This window comes from Marmota marmota, unplaced genomic scaffold (assembly GCF_001458135.2).
Source record: "Marmota marmota marmota unplaced genomic scaffold, marMar, whole genome shotgun sequence".
Lineage (NCBI taxonomy): Eukaryota > Metazoa > Chordata > Mammalia > Rodentia > Sciuridae > Marmota > Marmota marmota.
The window spans coordinates 9328553-9353414 of record NW_026000020.1 but is presented as its reverse complement, the minus strand read 5'-3'; the positions used below and the strand labels follow the sequence as shown (position 1 = coordinate 9353414).

Sequence of the window (24862 nt, the reverse complement as noted above, 5' to 3'; positions counted from 1 at the left end):
TTTCCTCCCACAGAGACCCTCCTGCCTCTCAGTCACCTTGCACTGCCTCCTAATAGCCTGGCCTGCTCCCCAGGCCTAGCTGTCCAGAGCCACCTCCCCGTCCTCGTATCACACAGAGGAGCCACAGCTGGGCTCACGGAGGCTGGGTGAAGACCAAGATGCCAAGCTGGGAAGTGTGACGGGAGGCCAGGCGTGTGCATTTTAACTCCGAGTGGTGCTGACAGAAATGACCCACAGACCACACTGGGAGCAACAGGGCTTTAGGGCAGATCGCTCTGCACACAGACTCTTGCTGGACTCATTGCAGTAACCACAGATGGCTGTTGCTGGGCTCTCTGCATTATCTCTTATTTACATTGACAGATAAGAAAACTGAGCCTCTGAGATTGGAGCTGACGCCAGTGTGCACATGGAGCAAGCAGGAGAGCCAGGGTGTGGCTAGGCTCCCAGAGCTCACCTGAGGGTCCCTGGGACTGACTTGGCTGGACCTGGCTCACACAAAGCCTCTGGACCCTCGGGATCCTCAGACCCCACATCATGCTGTAAGATTTGCCTGTCACGTCGGGTGCCGCTGGCTGTGGCTTATTCACTGTCTTTGCTATGAGGGTCACACTACATGCAATGGATGGAGGTGATGGGCATTGGTGGTTTTTCCGGTTGGGGCTCTTTGTGGACAGTGCTGACCACACCTGCCAGGCTGGGACATTTGCTCCCATGTAATCCGGTGACCGTGAGGACCAAGGAGGAAAGGACTCTCAGACGAGAGGCTCTCAGAGAGAAATAGATCATTGGCCTGCCTGTCCACCCAGCCCTCCGTGCCCCGAGCCTCACAGGGTGACAGACATCTGCAACACAGTAGGCATGTTCGAGGTTTTATTGTAACACAGCGCTGAAGTCACAAGGAGTAAGTTTTCCACCCAACGCACAGAGCACCTGTCATTGTGTTCTGGCCAAGGGCCAGGCTCAGTCCCAGGGACCTGAGACACACACAAGTCCTGTTCCCTGCCCGAGGAGCCCACGGCCTGCGGGGGAGCCAGACGGAGGCAAGCCAGTCCCACTCCAGTCTCCGCATCAGAAGCGCCAGAATGGGCCAGGAGCAACTCCTCGACTCCTCCGTCCTGGCAGAGCAGGAGGGACCTGGGGAGCTCCATCTGCCCAGTGCAGAGGAGGGGACTTATGTGGAGTGCAGATGGTGCTCGGGGCCAGGCATGGGCTCAGAGTACGGGAATGTTTCAAAAAGAACAAGAACAGGACTCCAATACAGTCCACTAATGTTTAATTTCTAAAGTTTGGGACATTACAAAAGGAAGGGAAATGAGGTCATATGCCGCCTGCTTTCTCGTTTCCCGCCACCTCACAGTTGCAGGACATCCTAATGCCCCATCCCTCTCAGAAGGGATCCAACCTCCAAATTCCTTCATAGGGAGTAGAGTTGGCTAATAAATATTACCATGAACTCCTTAATCTCTACTTTCCATAGACCCTTAAAGACTTTCCCACAGCCAGGGATGGAGCTCAGTGGAAGAGCTGGTGCCTTCGCACAGGGAGACCCCGGGTCCAATCCCCAACACCAAAACCAAAACCAACAATAGCAAACTTCTTCAGGGACCAGCCTCAGCTGGTAACACAGGTCATGAAGCCACCTGGGGAGGGCACTGACCTGATGGATGGGGGTCATGTGTGGGGCAGGGGGAACGGAGCAGAGGGAGGAGAGCAGGGGGCACTCAGCGGGCAGGTGGTCTGGATTTCCCCACCTCACCTCGCCCAGAGAGAGGTCAGAGGCAACCTAGAAGGGTTTGGAGCAGGGGCTGCTGGGATCCCATCTGCACTTGGAGAGATGATCATTCTGGAGGCAGCATGGAGGTGGGGGTCACCAAAAGGCTGCAGGCAGAATCCTGTTGTGGGGTTCTGATGCCTCCTTCCAGGGTCCACCCTGCAAAGGTCCCGCCTCTGACCTCACAGCTGTCAGGAGCCCCCAGGCAGGGGTGGACAGGCAGGCCCTGGAGTCATCGATGGCCCGGGAGTGTGGAAGGGCAGGTCTGGCCTGTACTACTGGTCCTCCTGGAAGTAGAACTTGGTGACCACAAGGGTGTCCTCGGGCCTGTTGGTGAGGCTGACAGGCTGGTCAGCTTCCAACGCCGTGCAGATGAACCAGCCCGGGCAGGCTGCAGACTCAAAGCTGGTGGTGGGGCCGTTGTCTGAGCGGATGAAGGAGAAGCGCTTGTCCTGCTCCTTGGTCCTGCTCAGGTCGGTGATGTTAACTGCCTGGAAGTCAAGAGTCAGGTGGGTGATGGCTGAGGGCCTGGGAAGTCCTGCCCTCACCGTGCTGTGGGCCCCTGGCTGGGCCAGGCTAAAGTGTTGGAGAAATGCCTGGACCCAGCCAGCAACCACAGCCCAGGTCTCATAGGACAGCACCAAGGTCTCCAGAGACCACAGGTCCCAGGTCTCATAGGACAGCACCAAGATCTCCAGAGACCATGGGTCCCAGGTCTCATAGGACAGCACCAAGGTCTCCAGAGACCACGGGTCCCAGGTCTCATAGGACAGCATGGATACAAACAGTTGGCCCCTCATCATACCCTGACTTTGGAAATGTGGTCACTCTGGCCACAGACCAGGAAGTCTGCTAAACACAAGACCCATCCACAGAGGCCAGGGCTGCAGTCTGTCAGGGTTGAGCCTCCAAGGAAAGTGGGTGGAGGAGAGATGGGCAGAGTCTCAAGGCTCATTTGATTTGTTACATGAGCTATCCTGGCCAGCCCTGCTCCACACAGAACAACTGTCACCCTCCAAAAATGTTCTCTTGTCTACTGGTGGAGGGAAGTGACATTGTCATGGATATGGACACTTGCATTTGGATGAAGATCTTGCCCAACAAGCCCCTGAGACAAAGCCATCTTTCCCCAGACTGGTACAGCCCATTACTATTGAATGGGACCAGGAGTAGCAAGGGTCAGGATGGGATCCCTACCATTCAAGCTAAATAGATAAGATTCAGAAGAGAAAGGTCCTGAGGATAGGCCTTGTTCAAAGACGGCAGGTCCCCCGGGCAGTGCTGTGGCCCATAGTAGTTCAGAACCTGTGATAAAGTGTCATGTTGGTGGTCCCAATGAACTGTGCCCCCTCCTAGCGTTCACACTCTTGGGCCATCCCCTCCCAAGCTGAATCCAGACTTAGCCATGCAGCCGCCATTTGCGGATAGGAGCACACAAGTAGAAGTTTAATAGGTGCTTTCCCATTGACGCTTGTCTCTTTGGGATGATCCCTTGTGGAGGCCAGCCGCCATCTTGTGAGGAAGTCTGGCTAACTCCCAAACATTGAGAGCCTCGGGGGCCAGGAACCATGGTGGACACCAGCACCAGTCAAGGTCACCGAGGAAGGCAGCCGCAGGAGGACCCCAGCACCTTTCTCCAAGTGAATCCGAACAGCCCGGCTGATCCTGGGCCACTCACAGAATCATGAGAACAAACTGCTTTAAGGCACTGGGCTTTGGAGGGGTTGGATGCCCCAGAACAGATCCTTACCTCCAACTGGAGCCGGATGTCATCACCAGACTTGACACAGGACAGGCACAACTTCCCCCCGTGGATCCCCAAGAACATAGCATGAGGGTCGATGGGTACCATGTCTATCTTTTCTGGGGAAGAGAAGAGAGGAGGATCAGGAGGAAGGAAGAAGAGGCAGGGATGTGGAGGAGACCCTGAGTATTGTTTTTGGTCCCCTCTCCACAGCTAAAATCCAGGGTCAGAAGGACAGGGAGGCCCCACCTTCCTGTCTGTGTCCAGAGGGAAGTTCACTCCCTGCTTAAGCACTCCCCAGAGGCTGAGGCTCTAGTCTCTGCTTCATGTGACTTCTCCCCTCGCTCTCCCAGGACACCTGTGCTCCAGGTCAACAACCCTGCTGCCAACCGCCAGGGACAGCAGCACACAAGAATGAGTGGGGCTCCAGGGGACCCTGGGGACTGGGAGTCCAGCTTCCCCATGCTCTTGTGTAGCAGGAATAATCTCAGCCTCCCTGTGCCTCAACAAGTTCATGGGGAGAACTACCGGCAGGACAGGAAGGGTAGGTCTCTGATTCTTTCCACGTAAGGTAGGGCAGAGGGAGCAAGGGGTTGGGCAGGGTGGGGCGAGGGAGATAGCACCATGCTACCTACCAAACAGGGAAGTGAGAGTATCTGGATGCCAGGGCTGAAAGAATCTCAAATCCTCCACCCCAGGACCCTCAGCTTACTAAAGGGAAAACTAGGCAGGGGGTGAAGTTCACCCAAGTTCATCCAGCTGGTTTGGAGTGTGAACCAGAACATGGTGTCCGTGATTATTCATGGGACGTGGCCCAGCCTTGCACAGGGGGTCTTAATCAGGGGCTGGCTCAAGTTTGAATGACACAGGAATGTGGGAGCCCTAATAGGCACAGGAGGAAGGGAAGGTCCCGTGTGACCTGTAGTGGTTCCCATCTCCCCAGCTTCCAACTCACAGGGATTAGAACATGGCACCTGAAATTGCAGGGACAGATGGCAATGCTGGGACTCCGGGAACAGAGTGAGCCAATTCCCATACAACAATGGTTCCCCTGGAAACTACTCACCTTCTAATTTGATATTTGGCCCCTGCAAGTATCCGGCGACTAGTTGGTTGTTCCTCAGGTAGAAGGTTTTCTGATTAATATCCCAGATCCTGAAAAGGAAAAGAACCCAGTTGTAGTGGACACCTGGTATGTGCATGGTCCACTCATCAGCACCTTCCTGTGTCCCCCAGAGCTCACCTAGTCTGCTTCCGGTTCTACCAGGAGTGTGGACTTGCACACCCAGGACAGGGATGAGAAGACTAAGGCCGACAGCCCAACTCCCCCAGCTGGTGAGTGGAGAGCCCCTCCTACCCATCCCCTCAGCCTGCTTCTCTACAAGGGATTAAGGTTATTCCTGGAGTTATTGATTCTGATTATGCTGGAGACATTAAGATTTTAGTAGAGCCCTCATCTCAAAAAAGTTTGATTATTCATTAAGGGCAAAGGATTGCTCAGATCTTGTTACTTCCCTATGTATCGATAGGAAATTGAGCTATTTCAGAAGATCAAAGACAAACTAGAGGTTTTGGTTCTAGTGACTTGGCATTCGGGGTTAAAAAAAATTCAAATCTCTCGTCCTATGAAAAAATTAAAGATTCAAGGAAAAATAATTGAAGGCTATTGGACACAGGAGCAGACGTTACTTGTGTAGCAGGAAAAGCTTGTCCCTCGACCTGGCCTACAATGGTGACTTCCTCAATACTCAGGGGACTTGGAACTGCTACTAATGTAAAAAAAAAAAAAAAGCACACAAATACTTAAATGGGCTGATGACAAAAATTCGGTCACTTTTCTGCCATATGTGATTCCTCCTCTTCCTTTTACTCTATAGAGTCGAGACATAATGTTTAAAATGGGGGTTTCTCTCTGTACTGCTCTTGTAGAAGAGGCTCAACAGGATTTTTAATTGGGGCCATTGTTGAAACAGCAGATAAAATGACTTGGAAAAATGATGAGCCTGTATGGGTAGAACAGTGGCCCCTTATAACAGAAAAATTACAGGCTGCAGACTTGCTGGTTAAGGAACAGCTAATTTAAAACACATAGAACCCTCCAATAGTCCATGGAATACTACTATATTCGTTATTAAGAAATCAGGGGAATGGAGATTACTACAAGATCTAAGAGCTATCAATGCCACCATAGAAGATAGGGGGTCCCTACAACCAGGACTCCCTTCTCCAACAGCTGTCCCTAAAGGATCTCACGTTATGGTAATAGACTTACAAGACTGCTTTTTTACTATTCCATTACATCCTGATGATTGTAAGAAGGTTTGCTTTTAGCCTTCCCTCTGCCAATTTGAAACGACCATGCCAATGATTTCAGAGGAAGATATCACCTCAAGGTATGAAGAACAGCCCTACTCTCTGTCAAAAATATGTTGCATCGGCAGTACAACCACTAAGAGATAAATATAAAGATGCCTATGTTATCCATTATATGGATGATATATTAATTGCTCATGAAAACGTTCAATTGCTTTATCATATTTTATTGATGTTAACAATCTTTAAAAATTTTTGGTCTAATCATTGCCCCAGATAAAACTCAGCAATCCCCTTCTTATAATTATTTGGGTAGAATTATAAGTACTCAAGCTATTTCCCATCAAAATTTAAAATTAAGAATTGAGCATTTATAGACTTTAAATGATTTTCAAAAACTTTCAGAGATATTAACTGGATTCATCCTTTTTTGAAACTCACTACTACAGAACTTAAACCATTATTTGATATTTTGAGAGGAGACTCAAACCCACATTCTCTTCGGGTTTTGACAGAAGAGGCTAATCTGGCCTTATGCAAGGTAAAAGCGGTTAATAACAGTTGCAAAGAGTTGGCTATACTCAGATTTGGGATTTTCTTATTTTAGCTACTCCTCATACACCCACAGGGGATTTGTGGCAGTCAGGTCCTTTAGAATGGATGCATATGCCAGTTACCTCTGAGAAGGTTATCTGTTCATATCCTGCTGTGGTTGCATTATTAATAATCAAGGGAAGGCATAGAAGTAGAGAGTTATTTGGGAAAGATGTACATAATTTTGTGATTCCTTATGCTAAAGATCAACTAAATACACTATGGAATATTCTGAAGACTGGCAAATAGCCCTACAGGGATTTTATGGTCACGTTAAATTTCATCTGCCATCTCATCCTTTGTTATACCTGGTTAAGAACCACCCTATCATTTTTCCAAAATTGTTCTCTTCTGAGCCCTTACCTCAACCAGCAGTCTTAGTTTTCACTGATGGTTCTTCAAATGGACAAGCATCTTTAGTTATTAGTGATAAAACTTATGTTCAAAAGACAGAGGAAACTTCTGCTCAGAGGGCAGAAATGGTACCTGGAATCATGGTCAAATGTGAAAATCTTTCCTCATATAGAAACAGCCTCTCTTTCTCAGCATAAGACTACAATTTTTCATTAATTCCTTACAAAAGTTGATCCTAGAAAGACAACATCTATTTTATAGGACACATCTGAGGACATTCTAACTTTTCAGGAAAGTGTCACAAGGTAATGCTTTAGCAGATTCATAAACCCCCAATTCTTACTGTTCAAGAAGCTACAGCTAGTCACACTTTGTATCATCAAAATGCCTCCACCCATCGACAGCAATTTCATATCCCTAGGGAATCAGCTAGGACTGTTGTTAGAAATTATCAAACCTGCCCAACATTATGGCTCTAGCCATGGGGGTTAATTCTCGGGGTTTAAGACCTAATGATTTATGGCAAATGGATGTCACTCATATTCCTTCATTTGGAAAATTAGTTTATGTTCATGTCATTGTTGATACATTTTCCCATGTGATTATTGCCTCAGCAAAAACTGGGGAAGCATATAAATATATGGTCCAACATCTGTTTATTTGTTTCTCATATTTTGGGGATGCCTAAAGCACTAAAAACAGAAAATGCACCAGCTTATACTTCAAATGCCTTTAAAAATTTTTATGACATGTTCACAGTCTCTCATTCTATGGGGATTCCCTGTAACCCTCGAGGACAAGCTGTAGTTGAGAGAGCTCATCAAACACTAAAGGCTCAAATTGCTAAACCTCAAGGAAAATATAAATACAGTTCTCCTCATCATGGTCTACAACATGCCTTGTTTGTGATTAACCTCCTTAATTGTGACTATAAAGGAGTAACTCTCATGCTAAGACATTGGGAAAATGAGAAAATATCAGCAAAACCCTTAGTGAAATGGAAAGATCTCTTGAAGGGAAAATGGAAAGGACCTGATTAATATATTATTAACTTGTGGGCGAGGTATGCTTGTTTCTTCCCACAGGATGCGGATTCTCCCATTTGGATCCTGATAGACTGATTCTATGTCCCAGCCTTCAGAACAGGAAGCGGAACAGATGGCTCCCTCCAAATCTCCAATACTTCCCACAATTGACCATGGTGCCCAAGGAAGATCTGACAACCACCTTGATTCCACCTCTTTCTCAATTACACTTCGACACTTCTCAACTCTTACCTAAACAAGCATCTTCTATGAGATCCGCAAGACCACCAACTTGGGGACAGATAGAACAACTGACTGATCAAGCTCCAGTACTTATTTTTTCTCAAATTCCTATGCACCATTAACCCTTTTTGCCTGTCAAGTAGCAAATATATCTTCTGAATATTTTGGGGCACATTATCCTGACCCACCTTTGTTTCATCTTACTATCTGGGGAAAAGGAGACATGAGGGTATTTACCAATAATACTGATCTAATTATTTTATTACTCCTGTCTCGACTCATAATTTTAATTTTAAGGGTGACAGTCATTTATCTCTTCTTTGTTTTACTCATTGTGTTGCTAGACCAATAGGCTGTTTATCACTTAATTATAGGACATTTTAAGCAGATTCCCCATCTAATAAAAACAAAAAGGATCTTTGGGCACTTTCTATTTTAACCTTAGGTTTACATAATTTTAAAGATTATTTATGTACAGAAAAGGCTCCTCCTGTGGTTCAAAACTGTTCCCAAGTTGAGGTTCACCTTAAAAGTTCATGGTCAGGGATAGATAGACTATTTGGATTTCCTTCCTGGCATAAATGTGTGTATATTGAAAAAGGATTTAAATTTTTCCCTCGAGATTCTTCTTTTCCAATACGTGATCATTCTATCTTTTTCTCCTGATCATGATCATCACAGATTTTCAACAACAAAGTCCTTTCTTTGCTAGACAATGGCCAAGTATTATGTTGTCTAAACCGGAACCTATTTATCAATGGTTCTCAGTTGGATGGGTTACTCCTATCCAGGAGTAGACTTTAAATTCTAGATGGCCAAGAATATAGCTGGTGGTTCATGACTTAAAGGCTGTTTTACTATCTCTCAGGACCTTGAGGACAAAACAGAAAAATATCCACAATCATTCTGGGAACTGCTACAGGAACTCTGGACACCACAATTGATTATATCAACTAAGAATCCAATTCATGTCCTCAGTCTCTTAAAAAGCCTAAGCAGATAGTTATCATGCCTGTGGCACGAAGCCCACCATATGTAGCCTGTTTAATTAAGGATAGGTTATGGTATTCATCCAGGGGAGAAAAGGTTTGTAAAAGTATGTTGTCCTTCTAATAGACCCTCTCTTACTTTCGGGATTTATGATGAGCATAGATGATGTTATTGGCAGGGGGATTGACAGGCAGAACCTGGCCTTTCATTAAAGATTACAAAGATTTAAGACTGCTGTACTTTGACTAAGGAACAAAGACACTCTCTGAAGAAGCAGCTTAACCAGTTTTATGAGAATCAATGTAGGCATTTTTAGATGCTTTTAGAATATATTATAAGATTGTTAGAGGGGTCTTTTAGATGGGATCTTAAGTACAGGTGTATACCTATAATGATGAGAAAAAGCAGAATAAAAGGAGAGAGAGAGAGAGAGAGAGCAGCTGACAGCTCTCTCTCTGGAGATTGCTCCAACAGAACGACTCCTGTCTCATCCTTTGCACCGATGCCACTCGTCCTTCAGGACCCCTTGGACCCCACTGGGGCAGGACCCCAGCAAACACCCTCCTGTGTCCCCCAGAGCTCACCTAATCTGCTTCCAGTTCTACCAGGAGTGTGGACTTGCACACCCAGGACATGGGTGAGAAGACTGAGGCCGACAGCCCAACTCCCCCAGCTGGTGAGTGGAGCTCCTGCTACCCATGCCCTCTGCCTGCTTCTCATCCCAGACCCCAGCACGGGCACCTCCTGCATTAGCAGAGCATGCTCTAGAGCATCCCTGTCCCATAGACCTTCCTGGGATGCAGAAAAGCCTTGCAGTCACCCTGTCCAATATGGCAGCCACCTGTGTCCATTGAATTTCAGAATTGCCAGTGGGGGGGTGGGGGTTGACTTGAATTTTGACTCTATTGTCATTCATTTCAATATAAACAGCCCCCTGAGATTGGGGGCTACTGCAGCTCAGTGTAAGAAGTTCCAGGGACACAACACCTTGCCGCTAACTCACTGAGCCTTGGACCCACAGGGTCTGTTGCTAGAAACCTTCTCCTATCTAGTGACCTGCCCTGGGTCTGGCAGGGGCAGCTGTCTCCCCGGGGGACAAGTTGGCTTCCTCTAGCTCACCCAGTCACCTGTTGGTGGATCCCAATCCTCTCTTCTCGCTGACGTGTCCCTGTGGCTGACAGCAGGACTGGCAACTTGAGATGGAGTAAACAGAGCCAGCCCGGGGCCCAGAAGGGCCTCATCTCCTCACCTGTGAAGCCCTCTGATGACACCTGCCATCCTGGGGTTTGAGCAGCACTAGCTCAGGGAGGGGTCCTCAGGCCAACCAAAGGGCTGTGCACGTGTGAGCATTGGACTTCTTTTGATTGTCCTTAGTTCCCAGATGAGTCTCAGCCTGAAGGGATCCAACATCCCTGCTAGAGAACCCCAGAGCCCTTCTGCAACCCCCAGCTGGTGAGAGGCACTCAGAAAGCAGACAGTCCTGCGTCTGGGAAGGGAGGGCCTCGTCTTGGGACCCACACGGACCCTGACACACTCAAAGTCCCAACCTGCAGCCATGGACCAGAAACATCCAGGGACGGAGATGGATTTCGCTGAACATGCCTTCCCTCCTGGGACGAGTCCTGGCCCGGGGGACCCACACAGGCAGCACACTCATATGCACTAGCGGTGCCATCGCCTGGGGCTCCGGACCTAATCTCAAAACTCACAATCATTTTTAGGCACTCTCGGTCACCAGGACACTGTTACACTGTCTTCGGTGCAATTGCTTTTCATTCACGACAACCCGTAAGACACGCAGGAAGTCATCATGAGCCCAAGTCAGAGACAGGGAAACTGAGGCACCAGGAAGTGAAGCCTCCAATAAGTCAACACAGACCGGGGTCTCCACAGTCAGTGGGGGTCTCCGGCTGTGTCCTGCCCTGCCCCGCTCTGCTGGCCCAGACACCAGCATCTCTGCACGTGCCTGACCCTGGGTGAGCTGCCCTAGTCTCTGGGGAGGTAGCTGCGCTTCAGCCCTGCTTCACACATCTGGGGTATTCTAAAACACAAGCCCAGGCAGCTCGCAGATCTTGTGCACAGCACTTCTGTTGCCCACCCAAACCCAGCTCTTGGAGCCCGCAGAGCCGGTGGCCCCAGAAGGCCTGTGTGCCCTCATGTCCTTACCTGAAGGCTTGCATCCTGCAGGGTCTCCTCCCCAGGGGGCGGCAGGCTGCCTCTGAGTGGAGCAGGAAGAGGAGAAGAGAGATTAGGTGGCTGCAGGTACCCCTGCACATTTCCATCCTGTGGTCCCAGCGAGGCAGTGGAGACTGCCATTTGGGGGCCGGTGTTGCTGCTTATAAAGAAGGTAGTCACTCACCGGGGCCAGGCTGCTGCCACCAGTCCCACTGCAAGAAGCGGAAATACCCTCGCAATTCCAAAACGAGAAACCCTTGCTGTTGTCACTTTCAACCCCAACGAGTGTCGCAATGGGGTGTTGTAACCAATGCCCTCCCCTTTTTCCCCTGTGCAATTTCCCCAAAATCAAGATTTCTATTTCCCCTTCACTGGGTTCGTGGGAAGAGAACAATGAAAGTCCAAGTCCCTCCTTTGCCTGACAGGTAGTCTGGGATGTTGACTTGTTAAAACCAGATCTGAGCAGAAATGTCCCCTTGTCCCCACAGAGCCCAGAACAGGGCTCCCAGTACGTGGGATTGTATCATGTCACTCTGTTTTCTGTGAAGGAGGGATGGCCTGCTGGACTTTGGGCAGGGGACTGCCAAACACTCTGTACAGAACCAGATTGTAAATATTTTGGGCTTTGTGGGCCGTCCAGCTGACGCGATCACCCAACTCAGCCGTCCCACTGAACAAGCGGCTACGGACTGTCTGCAAACAGGAAGGTCACACTGTGCTCCAACACAACTTTATTTACAGACCAGGGGGCCACCGGAGTGCGCCGGAAGTGTGCTGATCCCTGTTCTAGAGAAAAGCGAGTCCTTCCCGAGAGGTACTCTCAAACCAGTTCTCTCCCTACTCCCCACATCTTTAAAGACATGGTCTTGGAGAAATGGAGGGCACTCAGCCCTTGGATAGAAATAGGCCCAAATTCTCCCTCTGCATCTAGGCCTCAGCGTGAAGATGACGGTGTCCTCCTTGCAGGTGGCAGGGGGTGGGGTGGGGAGGATGGCAGGATGGAAGGAAAGGGCAACTCCTGGCCCGTTCTGGGTTGATAAACATGAATTTCCTGTCTTCCAATATTCTAAACAGGAAAAGGCCATCATGTTTCCCGTTTATGGATGCAAAAAGCTGAAGGGGGTTTCTATGTGATGGGAAATGGCATTGCAGAAGCACAGATTTGGCATTTTTAGATAAGAGGGTAAGGATCAAACATCTCATTTGTTTTAAGGAGATCTGAAGGTCCCAGAAGGGAGAAGGGGCATGCCCAAGGTCACAGAGCTTGTTAATGCCAAGTGTATGTCCAGGAATCCTGGTCTTCTCACCTGCAGCCCGGGATCCTCCCACCACCACACTTGATCTCAATGCATTTGACTTCATCTTCAACCAACAAATCAAAGTCTGTGGAGGTTGCAAATGAATTCCCTGGGTCTTTAAAGCAAATGAACATTTCTGCAAAGCTCACTCTGGGTGATAGCTTTGGCAGGCAAGGTGGCTCGCCTGTGTCCCTTCACAGTCCTCAGAAGCTGTGTGGACTTGAATGGATCATTTGGCCTCTTTGAAACCATAGAAAACTATGAACCCACGGGGCTGTTTGGTCTGCTCATATGTTTGCTTTGGTTGTTCTCCTGAGCCCTGGTGGAATGATGCGATGAGCATGGACCTGTGCAGTTATTGGTCACTTCCAGAATTCACTGAAATTTCTGGAACAGCTATTAATCATCTGGGGCATATCACTATCATTACGTCTGCGGAAGGGCAGGCAGCCAGCCCGGCTGTGACAAGCTCCCTCCTGCCTGGCTCCCCTGGGCTACTCTACAGCCCCCCTGAATTTTAACTTAGCACTCTCTCAAAACACATCTTTAGAGATGGGAGAGAAGGGGCTCTCCGGGGTGGGGTGGGGTGTCTCCATCCTGGTTCTGCCTTCAGGCAGCATTCCAAGGAAGGGTCTCACCCACGCGGGTGAACCGCTTCTCTGACTCCAATTTGAATTCAAAGGGAACGAGATTTCTCCTGTGGAACAGAGTTCTGGGCTCCTGGACTCTCTAGGCTCTGCATCCTTTTCCCATATTCTCTGCAAAAGACCCCCAGCCAGTGGGGAGGGAGTCCCTGGGGCCCAGCTGAGCCTGAATCCTCCCCTGTCATTTACTAGCTGGGTCATCTCAGATGATGAGCCAGGCTGTCTGGGTGCCAGTTTCATTATCTGTTAGATGGGGCCAATAACAGAAGCACATCCTGGGTTGCTGTAAGAATGAAATAAGATGCTGTGTGTGGTGTCCTTAGCCCTGTCCCTGGCACGTGAGAAGTAGCCAAGTAGCAAAGATCATGTGTGCTCTTTCACCCTAGGTAAAGTGGGAGAAATGAGTCACACTGCCCCAGCCCCCACACCCTGCCCTGCACTCCCAGCCTCTCCTCTGCTTACGGACTTACCCTCCTTTCCCTGGGTACTGATCCCTGCTCCTTTCCCTGTGTACTGACCCACCCTCCTTTCCCTGGGTACTGATCCCTGATCTTTTCCCTATATACTGACCCACCCTCCTTTCCCTGGGTACTGATCCCTGCTCCTTTCCCTATGTACTGACCCACCCTCCTTTCCCTGGGTACTGATCCCTGCTCCTTTCTTCATGTACAGACTCACCCTCCTTTCCTGTGGTACTGATCCCTGCTCCTTTCCCTATGTACTGACCCACCCTCCTTTCCCTGGGTACTGATCCCTGCTCCTTTCTTCATGTACAGACTCACCCTCCTTTCCTTGGGTACTGATCCCTGCTCTGTTCCCTATATACTGACCCACCCTCCTTTCCCTAGGTACTGATCCCTTCTCCTTTCCCTGTGTACTGACCCACCCTCCTTTCTTGCTCCAGATGCAAGTCTGCTCCCCTGCCCAAAGGAGGAGACAGGGAGAAGGGGGAGGGGAAGCTCTCTCCCTGTCCTCACGCTTCTGGACACAGTTCCAATCTTGGTTCCATTTATTGCACCAAACCAGTTGGTGTCCGTGTGATTTCTGCCCACAGGACATCTCTGACTAAACTTCTTCTCAGTTCTAGGTACTTAGCCCCCAACTCTGCTTCCTGAATGAAGCTAAATGACCACAGTACTTAAAGGACCCTGCTCTCCTGACCAATACTGGTGACTTCCCTCTGGGCTTCGGGTCACACAGCTATATCTAGTGCCTTCTAGACACTGAGCCTGATGCTAGTAGACAGTGGCACCATCAGAAATGATGAGGACCTGCTTAAAGGGACCCTGCCAAGCGGGAGATGGAGGCAGGCTGTCCGCGTCTTAGGAGACAGCAGAGTAAAAAGAAGAGTGCTACCACAGGGGACCGGGGAGCCCCGAGGGGACCCTGCAGGGAAGTGGGAGGGCGACTTTGCCACTGTCTTCTGATGCTGCCTGTGAAGTGCTAACCATGGCCCCAGCCACGTGGGGCGTGTTCAATAGTGTGAGCTGTTTCTCAATCCCAGTTAATTACATCTTTCCGATCTAGGATTTCCATTTGGTTCCTCCTTTGCATGCTCACAGCTCTCTGCCAAAATTTTCAATCTTGCCTTCTAAATCTTTGAGCATGTTATCCACGGGTCTTTTAAAAGCTGACAACTGCATTATTTGAAGCCCTGCTGGGTCTCCTTCTGCTGTCTGTTTTTCTTTAATGCACAGGTTGTCTCGCACATATGCTGTGGGTCGGATAAGTGCTCCCCCAAGGTTCTTTTGCGGGAGGACTCGCCCCAGGGTGGCACTAGGGGAGGTGGAGAGCCTCCAGTGGCGGGGCTCGTTGGGTTACTGGAAGCGTGCTCCGGAGGGGGGTCGTGCTCCCCAGCCCCTTCCCTCCCTGTTGCTTTTCCTTCTTTTCTTTTTCTTTTTTTCTTTTTGGTGTTTTCAGTATTGCAAACCAGGGGCGCTCTACACTGAGTTGCACCCCCAACCCTTTTTATCTTTATTTTGAGACAGGGTCTCACTAAATTTCTCAGGCTGGCCTTGAACTTGTGATTCCCCTGCAAGTTGCTGGGAGGACAGGTGCACACCCCCACCCCTGGCTCTTCCTGCTCTTTGCCCTTTGCTTCCCGGCTGGCAAGGTGAGCAAGTTTGTCCCATCATGCACTCCCTGCGATTGCCACCTGTTACCCTCACCAGAGACCCAAAGCAATGGGCCCACCTGATCTTGGACGGAAATTTCCAAAATCATGAGCTGATTGAACCTTTTCTCTCTGTAAATTAACTATCTCAGGTATTTCATTATGGTAATACAAAACTTACTAATGTAACATGCCTGATTACTTCTTATTGATTGATGGACACTATACATCAAAACCTGTAGAGATCATTGGCACCTCTGGGTGGGGCTGTCTTTACTCCAGATGAGTTACTTTGTTCCTGCTGGGAAGCTGGGTAGGGAGAACTGCAGCCCCAGGTGACCTTCACCCAAACATGACTTGAGGTGGTTCAGAGGGGGGCTTCCCTGCTGGAGAGGGCTGCTGAATTTCTCCTCCACTTTTACCCTCCAGGTACCAGCCCATACTGTGTGGGAGTTTTCAGGACCCTTCATCCTAAATAGAGTATAGTACAAATTTCACCCACGTGCCCCCACCAAGGAGGACCCAGGAATCCACAGCTCAGCTTGGTGGGCTGGGTGCTGGGGACAGAACCAGGGCCTCACCCATGCTGAGCATGTGCTCTAGCACTGAGCTACCCCAACCCAGCCAAGCCTTTTGGAACCTGCAGATGGCCCTGGTGAAAGGCCTCTGGGCTGGCCCCACCTCCCTGGGCCCTGCAGTCCTTCAGCCTTGGCACCTTCGAGCATCTTATCTGACTGTTCTAGATGTTTTTGCAGGAGGGTCTATCCTGAAAAACCTAGCCAGAGGTAGAACCTGGGGCCATCTTATTCGGGAAGGTTGGAATGTGAGTTTCACCTGAGGGTAGAGGCAGAAGTGACTGCAGAGCTGGGGGGAGACAGAGCAGAAGGACCTTGGTGTCATCCCAAGGATCTGGGAATTGACCTTTAGTAAAATTGAATCAGAGCATGATGTCATATTTCTTTTTATGTTAAGGTCCTCCTGGTTGGTGAGAGTGGACAGATGGGGTAGATTTGAATCAGCGTGACTAACCCTAAAATCAGGGCCGTGTTGAGCTGGTAAACAGCAAGTGTCCACTTGTGGCATTTGCTGGTCCCTGTGGCATGAGTCCTCCCACCAGAGATGAGCTCAAGCCACTGACGTGACTGCACTGAACGGGAACTGGGGAGACGTGGGCACAGTCAGACCCTGCAGGCTGCAGCGCCCCAGGGCGTCAGGGAGGCTTGGCTGCTCTTCATCCATTCTAGAGAGAAACCATCTCCACATGTTCCAACTCCCACCTCCTTCCTCTCAGCACAAGTGACTCTCCAGAGGTCCTCTCACCTTTGCAGGAAATAATCCTACTGATGAATCCAGTGTATCAGAAACACTTACTGAATCTGGATGCAGACACTTTCCATGAGCCTGCTGGATCTGCGAGTGCATCAGCCAGTGCTGTGGCTAAGACGCAAGCACCCGGCTTTGGTGAGCAGCTGTGCACCCTGGGTTCCAATGGCTTTATTCACCATCTTCCGCCAGCATGCCATGCCCTAGGGCCTACCACCCAGAACAGGCACTACTGTCCAAACTTTGTAATTTTTTACTAAGACAATGGTACAAACACCCTAGATGTTCTTTCCAAGTCATGGATATATATTTTAATATGAAGAGGAAGAAAACAAAATACAAACCCCTACAGTATAATTTGATGTCTCTCTTTGTCTATCTCCCCTCAGCCAGCCCTGCCAGGTACTAGTTCATTTGAACCACATCTAGCAGTTTATTAGAAGGTGCCCTGGCAGCAAGCCAGGCTTGGAGTCTGGCCTCCGGGGCGTCTCTGCCCACCAAGCTACATCCCTCCCGCTAGCTGACATCAGAGTGACCACATTTGCTCTTCTGGCTGCCGCAGAGCATTCTTTGTGTATAAACCAACCATTATGGCTCACTGTTTGCAAGAAGCTTGTTCTCCTACCAGATCCAAATAGTAACTCCTACGGATCCTTTCTGAAGTTCAGTCTTGCCAAGTGGTTTTTGCTCCCGTGTGTTACTACAGATCTGCAGGGAAAGTCAGCATTTGTCAATTTCCCTTAAGTTTTTGGAGATACGTGTTTGCTCTTGCCTTCTTGGCTTTGATGATTAACTCTGCAAGACAGCTTCTCTGCAGGCAAGAGGAGCCAGAGAGGAGGAGGAGACAGCTGGGTGGCCGCAGCTGCGCTGGGGAGTGGCCTGGGGCCTCGTGCATGCTGGGCTCACCTTGCCACTGAGCTGGGCCCCAGCCTGTGTGAAAACTACCTCCTCCAGATCTCTGGTCCTCTGGTCCATAACAGCACCCATTTTCATGATGGAAACATTCTCGTAGCTACTTTGCAGAGAAAGAACTTAAGGCTCAGAAAGATTAAGCCACTTCTCCAGACCCCAGTGAGCTTGGATTTGAATCCAGTTTGGTTAGTCCTTCCCACACTGGAGTCAGCCAGAGAGAAAGCTCGGTTTTCTCTGCTCATTGAATGGTTGAAAGAAGCAAGAATTGTGTTCATTCTTGTGGCGCTCCATTGGTTTGAATTTACACTGCTTAGGCAACTATTTAGTTCATATTTTGGAGGTTATTTTTTTTTTTAATTTGTAGTAAGGAAAGAACAAGTCTAAAACTTTAATCGGGGTCACAGGGCAAGCTTTTCACCTAATTGTGTCCTCAGGTGACCAATTGCCCTAATTTGCAGGATTTGACTTTTTTGTTAGCCTTTGACACATGAACATTTGGAAGACATTCCAGATCCTACCGTAACCACATTATGACTGCAAGTTCTTCATCTCAGCAAACCTCTCAGCCCCTGATAAACCAGGACCACCAGTCACTCATTCTTTTTCTGTCTTTTTGATACTGGGATTTGATTGACCACTGAGCCACATCCCAGCTCTCTTTATTTTGTACTTTGAGACAGGGTCTCTCTAAGTTGACTAAGGCCTAGCTAAGTTGCCAAGGCTAGCTTTGAACTCGCAACCGTCCTGCCTCCGCCTCCCAAGTAGCTGCTTGTGGGTCATTCTAACTTATGAAGGCTTAAAAGGCAAAGGCACCTCTGACGGCTGGTGCCACAAATTGCAGACACAATTAGTTTATCCTTGTACCCTGCCAATTCAGCTTGTTTTTGTTGGCAGAGAGGTGACCCATCTAGAGAGAGATCCAAAAACCACAGTGAGTCTCCACTCAGGAAAAGAGACTGCAGCCAATGCGGCAGCGATCAATCACAGCAGTCAACAACTGCCATTCTGTCAAGCTAATTTCCAACTAATCCATTCATCCTCAACATCTTCCAGCTGCATGATCAAGATACCGTGGACACGGGGTAGCTTAAAGCTGTGTTCCAACCTGGGTCCTCAAAGGGATGGACATTTTCTTCATCTTCTCCTTCCTCTCCTCGTCCCCCTCCTCCTCACACACGTCAGCTGCAGGGTAAGTGGGGACCTCGTTGTACAGAGAGGAAGCAGAGTCCTGGAGCGGTGGGCCCGAGCTGTGCTAAGCGTGTGCAGTGACCCCATCCTTGTCCTTGTTCCTTGTCCTTTCTCCTAGCTTTCATCAGAACACACATCTCCCCGGCTTCTCTGCCTGGCAGGGTCGATGCCTGCCGTAGTCCTGGCTTAGAGGGAGACTGTGGTTCCTTCTTCTAGGTAGCATGGTGTCTTCTCTGGGCTTGCTGGTACTGGTTTCCTGAATCCAGTCCAGGTCAAGCTCATGCACATTTATTTGGCACCTATCTGTGCCAGATCAATTTCGCAGCTCTGGGGTGAAACCAGGGCCTGGCACACACTGGGCAGGTGCTGTGCTCCTGTGCTACCCACCCAGCAACTGCCTTTCTGGAATGGACTATTTAAGTAAAGAAATTTCTTCACAACGTACCACCGTCTGGTTCTGACAGTGGTTTCAAGCTCCAAGCATTGTCTGTACACCTGAGGAAACCACACAGGACCCTGAGCTAGATCTTAGCACATCCCACTAGAGATGCCTGCAGCCTGGGGAGGGGCGGATCTGCTGCCTCAGGATCACTGCTGTGGCTTCCCCAGCTCCTCCTCCCGTGATCTCATCCAGCCTAGGCCCGTACTGCAGCACAGCATGGTGGATGGGAGATAGACTCGTCTGCAGCCCACCCGGGCTTAGACTGGCTGTCTGGCTTGGGCAAATGACTTCATCTTTCTATGTCTATTTCCTCTTCTTCACCTGGCACTGTGAGGACAGAACAAGACGAGCCGGGTAAGGGCATCTAGTGGTAAGCTGGCGGGAGTGTGAGCATCCTCCTGACCGTGAACCCCTGAGCATTTACCCCCTTTCTCCTGAGACCAGGAAAGCCAGACCAAGCAGGGAGAAACTGTCTGCTCACCAGGGCCAAATAAATGCAAATAGAATCTGGGTTCTCAGATCAGCAATCCTAAGATTTTTTTTCCTTTGCCCTATACGTATCCTAATGAGAGGTTAAAACTAGTGACTCATAGATGGAATATTTTACCTGCTTGCTTTATGGTCTTATTTAACCAGAGCATTACTCACAATGAAATCTGAATATTTGGCTTTTCTTGAGAGAGAGAGAGAGAGAGAGATCAGTTTGGCTCCAGGCCTGCATTCTCACGGGTCACCCATCTACTGGAACTACCTGGTGTCAATCATTTAATTCTCTGCAGGCCCCACCCTCCCCTGTCACCACTCCGACCCTGTGAATCACGGCTGGGTTCTATTGGTATCTCTCATTACACACAGACTCTTCTTTCCCTCGTTTTACAGAGATATTTCCCTGGTTCTATCATTGACCAACAGACTCCAGGGCTCCCTGAGCGGTCCTGTGGTGGTACAGCCTCGAGCATGGCCTCACTTCCCTGGCCTCCCAGACAGACAGGCCTAGAGGTCATGCTCTCAACGCTCCTCTGGAAGCACTGGGTGAATACTGGCCCTTCCACCAGTGGAACACGTTTTCCTCCCCCACGTTTCAGATGGGAAAATGGGATTGGAAGGAGCTTACCTAGAGCCATGAGGGCCTGATTGGATACGAGGTCTCCCGAGCTCTCCCAAGGTCCTCAGCCTCCAGCTCTAGACCGACTTGCTCAAATAAAGACTGTGGGGGCGGTACCTGTGCCACCTCCCAGTGTGGCGCTGTCCTCCCTCCTGACCACCTGAGGACAAGGGAGGAGGGAGCGGCCCTCCCACACACCCACACAGGGCCAGACAGCCCCAGGAGGAGGTGGGCCCGCTGAGGAGTTGAGCTCAGCTTCCAGGAGGGTGACTCAGGCCGCAGAAGCCAAACTGGTTCTTATCTGCATAAAACGGGACAGTAGGTAGAAACCCAAGTGGGTTTATGGGCTTTGTGCCCACCCCAGCCCCGACCACCACCAGTTCAGACAAGTGTACGTACATTCATCCAAAAAGCATGTGTCGGCCTGACCCTGCCTATGGGACTCTACCAGGCATGGGAAGCAAGACAGACAAGGTCCCTGTGTCCCAAGGAAGAAATCAGACTAGAAATGAGTTGCAAGAATGAGGCTTGAGGGGTGGGTGAGTGCTCTTGGTCACCTGGAAAGCATGGCATGCCTCTGAGGGACACAAGGGTGAGTGGGTATACAGAAACTAAGAGCAAGTGGCACTTGAGCTGGAATCGGAAGGATGCCTAGGACGGGGAGAACATTCCAGGTGGAGGAAATCTCAGGCAAAGGCCCTGGGGCAGAGTCTTCCGCCACTTTGAGTATCACCTGGAAGCTGGTGTGGTCACATGTGACTTCAGCAGTCACGGAGCGTCCACCCCTTCTTCCATTAACACTGAGCCTCACATGCTGGCCACTGCTGGACTCTGTCCAGAAGGCCGGATCGGCTCCCTGCACTTTCTCTGGGAGATCCCAAAGGTCTAACCCTTCTCCCTCTTTGCCTCCCAGCACCCACCCGCTCCAGCTTCACACCCCTGTGCCTGCCATCAGGGAGCCCACACCCCTGTGTGCTCAGAACCATCAGTGGATGCGTGGCAGGTCGCAAGGGTTCCCTGGGTTGGTCCCCAGCTCTACCCAGCTGGGTGAGTCTAGGCACCTCACTCTGCCCTCGGGGTCTTGGTTTGATGGTGGCAAAATGACCCTGGCACTTGCTGCCCTAATTGTGACATGGGCTGGCTGGAAGAATGAGCAGCCTGCACGTGACAGTTCCCTCTATCAACTGTGCGTTTGTGCAGGACCTCACTCCAGGCGGGGACGGGGAGGGCGTGCGGCTTCCAGTTCTGCCACCTCTGAGTGTTTAGGGAGTCTGGACTGGTTCCCAGGATCTCCTCAATGGACTCACATGCCTGGCAATGGGTCCGGGAGATACAGGAGCCCAGACAAGAAAGGCTCCCTGCCAGGGTGCCCCTGACCACAGGGACTTCCCGGCCTCACTTCCTGCTCTCGTTGGTGGTGGCTTCCCAGGCTAGAGGGCTAAGACCGCTAAGCTTTGCCTGACAAGTCTTCAGGTAGCTTTTGAAGAGAAATGCCTGTTTGCTGAGGAATCAGAAACCAAACTTGCAAACCTGGAAACTTTGTAAAGGCCACTTTGCAAACCTGGAAAGTTGAGCTGAGCGCAGCCTGTGAAGCTGCTGGCGAGCTGGTCACATGTTGTGACAATGCACATCATTGTGCATTTCTGGGATGACAAATAGGAAGTCACGTGGTGCAGGGGGCTCTGGTGCCCAGGAGGTCAAATCTCAGCCTCACGGATTTTATCTCGGTGCTCTTTGCAACATCTACAAAATGAGGGCAGACTGCTGCCACGTCATAGTGCAGTTTAGGACTGAGCGGACTAGTGGAAGGAGCTTAGAATAAGCACGAAGTCCTCAGCCCTCTGTGTCCGCAGCTCCGCATCTGTGGGTTCAAACAACCGTGGACTGAAAATAACTTCAAAAAGGCCTGTGTTGAGATGCTGTGGAATCCCAGCATCTCAGGGGGCTAAGGCAGGAGGATCGTAAGTTCAAGACCAGACTCAGCCACTTAGTGAGACCCTGTCTCAAAATAAAACATAAAATGGGCTGGGGATGTGGCAAGGTGACTAAGCACCTCTGGGTTCAATGGCCGGTACCAAAAGAAAAAAAAATACTTAAAAAAAATGGCCCCTGTTCTGAACACATTCAGATGTTTTGGGTCATTATTCCTTGGATAACACTGTGACAGCTATTTACATGGCCCTCACATTACATCAGGTGCTAGAAGTGATCTAGAGATGGGTCCAAGTGTACAGAAGGACGTTCTCATCATGTGTAAACACTGTGCCACTCCACATAAGGGACTTGAGCACGGATGGATTGGGTATCTGCATGGGGTCCTGGAGCCAGTCCTCTATGGACACTGGGGGACCACAGCATGAGCTATGATTATCGTGGGCTTGGGTTTGATTTCTTCCCTGGGAAGCTTGCATCTGGACTAGTCTAGGGCTGGTCACTAAGAGTAAACTTGGCTGCCAGTCAGGGCCAGGGCATTCCAAGTCCATCAAGGCAGGAGCCTGGGGTTTCCTGTTGGCCCTGACACTGAGCATGTCCAGAGGTCGTGAGGGTCCTGTTATGGGCACCTGAGCCCCCCAGTGCCTGGCCCACCCAGAACTCCCCTGTGCAGGATTGCCACCACTCCTCCAAAGCTTTGCAGCTTTGAGGGGGACAGTGGACTGGCAGAGGGTGCTTGGAGCATCTTTCCCAGAGCTGGGGGCAAATGGTAGAAGTGAGGAGGACTGGAACTCAAGGACTTGGGAATTCCAGGTGTCCAGGGACCCTGGTCCATGGGAAGGGGCTTCTGAAGAACATTTAGGAGCCCTAACCTCAGTGACGGTGATGCATTGCTTGCTGCAGCACTGACCCACCTGGCGCCAGAACACTGCCTGGAGACGGGACAAAGGACAGACAGAGGAGGGGGGAAGGCAGGAGGTAGCAGGGGAGAGGAGCGAGACATGAGGTCAGTGTCCTCAGAACCCCTCTCTTGGTTTGAGACAGTCCCAGGTGAGAGAGACCCCCAGACTCCCCAAGGGAAGTGTCCTGGGGGGACAGAAGTCTGGGCCATCAGCTGGGCTCAGGGCAGGGCTCGCGCCGCTGTGGGAAGACCAAGGGTTTTAGCTGTGGGAGCCTGAGCAAGAACCCTGAGGTCTGAAGAGGGTGGGATGGGTTTCACAGTACCGATGACTAAACCGTTGAACTTTTCCCATGGTCACAGGTAAACCCCAAAGACCTGGTTCAGAGTCTGCAGAGCTGGATCCGGGTCAGCCTATAAGACAGCCCCTGTTCTCTGAGCCGCGTGGGCCTTCTTTTAGTTCCTCACAATCACCTCCTCCTTCCGCCTCAGGACGGTGACATGCACCAGCCTCCCTACGCTGCTCTGCGCTCCAGCCGGCTGTCCTCACCATTTCCACCTCAGCTCAGCTGCTTCATGGGGGGTCCACCCTGTAATATCTGTCCCCTGGGCAGGTCACAGTAAGAACCACATCCGTTTTGTTCACCATTGTGTCCCTAGCTCATAGCATGGGACCCGCCCATAGATGAATGGACCCACACGTACTAAGACTCTCCCACCCTGGCGTGCAGACACACACACACGCACAAACACACTCTCACACACACACTTAGATATTCACAGGTGACTGAGACTCCTGGACATAATGTTCACAAGTGGCCGCACATTAAGCCACACAAGCTCACATCAACTGAGTCAAGACGGGCCCGCTCTGCCATGCCGAGGGTCTGTTCTGCTAGGAACAACCCATCTCCGTCACCCCAGCTCACAGGCAGTCAGGTGAGACTGTACCTGACCTTGTCCCCAGGTCATGGCTAACTGACCAGTGACCGGTGCCTGGTTTAAACTAACACACTTCCAGAAGTAAGGAGTGACCTCAGAGAGGCCAGGCCACATACTGTCCCCAGGCTGAGGACTCCTAACTCCACGAGCCGTGGGGTGGCCACCTTCGCAGGGGCACGGAGCAGCAGGGGTGGCCACCCTGCAGAGACAGAACCACACAGGTGGACAGATGCAGAAAGCGAACACGGTGACCTGGAGGGACCCACCATCGCGGCTGCCTTTGCTCCTCCCAACTCTCCTGTTTCCAGTTAGCGTCTCTCATGAAGCCTGAACTTCCTGTCACTGTGTCCCATCCCTTTTCAGCCAGAGCAGGTTCAGACGTGTCTGTCCCCTCTATTATTTAGATAATCCTACAAAATCCAGCAAGCCGCACAGAAGGAACTGAAGAAGCAGGAAAAGCAGGAACGCGGAAGGGCAAGAATCCAGCCAGACCCGCTGAGGAACACGAAGCGCCACTGGAGGCCACTCGGCTGTGACGCAAGTGGACTGGCCTGCGGCTTCGTCTGCCCGACCCCGCCTCGAGTTGGTGACCTATTCCTCTTTTTCTCACTCCAACCAAAATGTTTAATGATGATTTTATTGGGGTACAATCAACATCTGAAAAGCCGATCACGTTTAATGGATGCCTCTCAACTAGCTTGGGGATGATTATACACCTGTGAGCTAAATTGTCACCCCCAAGGCCAGAGATCATCTAATCTACCATCCCCTTTCAGCCTGCTCCTGCCCCTTCATTGTTATTGTTATCGTTAGCATCATCATTGGGGGAAGAATAAAACCTACTCTCAGGACA

The 24862-nt window shown here is 50.4% G+C and overlaps 1 protein-coding gene and 1 long non-coding RNA gene across 4 annotated transcripts; one reads left to right on the top strand and one right to left on the bottom strand.

Moving 5' to 3' along the window:
* Window positions 1-859: 859 nt before the first annotated feature.
* Window positions 860-20349, bottom strand: Il1rn (interleukin 1 receptor antagonist). 3 transcript variants are annotated; one of them, XM_048810389.1, is made up of 5 exons: window positions 20247-20349; window positions 11204-11255; window positions 4585-4673; window positions 3525-3637; window positions 860-2265 (listed from the first exon to the last, which is right to left on the bottom strand). In XM_048810389.1, exons 1-5 carry the CDS (start codon window positions 20254-20256, stop codon window positions 2050-2052), a joined length of 480 nt encoding a protein of 159 aa, XP_048666346.1. In that variant the 5' UTR covers window positions 20257-20349; the 3' UTR covers window positions 860-2049. The 3 variants fall into 3 exon arrangements, with proteins under 3 accessions (XP_048666346.1, XP_015355261.1, XP_015355262.1); XM_015499775.2 differs by lacking the exon at window positions 20247-20349 and adding an exon at window positions 11397-11782; XM_015499776.2 differs by lacking the exon at window positions 20247-20349 and having other exon boundaries at window positions 11204-11410.
* LOC107154167 lies at window positions 19024-24862 on the top strand. Its single transcript, XR_007350221.1, has 2 exons — window positions 19024-19486; window positions 24414-24862. It is a non-coding gene; the product is annotated as an uncharacterized LOC107154167 (long non-coding RNA).

What these genes read in the sequence shown, in the direction of transcription:
- Il1rn (XM_015499776.2), bottom strand. Translation starts at nt 11,319, where the DNA reads ATGGAAATGTGCAGGGGTACCTGCAGCCACCTAATCTCTCTTCTCCTC. An exon ending in TGCAGGATGCAAGCCTTCAG is followed by an intron (nt 4,674 to 11,203) that starts GTAAGGACATGA and finishes TTTCCTTTTCAG; the next exon opens with GATCTGGGATATTAATCAGA. An exon ending in GCCAAATATCAAATTAGAAG is followed by an intron (nt 3,638 to 4,584) that starts GTGAGTAGTTTC and finishes TCTCTTCCCCAG; the next exon opens with AAAAGATAGACATGGTACCC.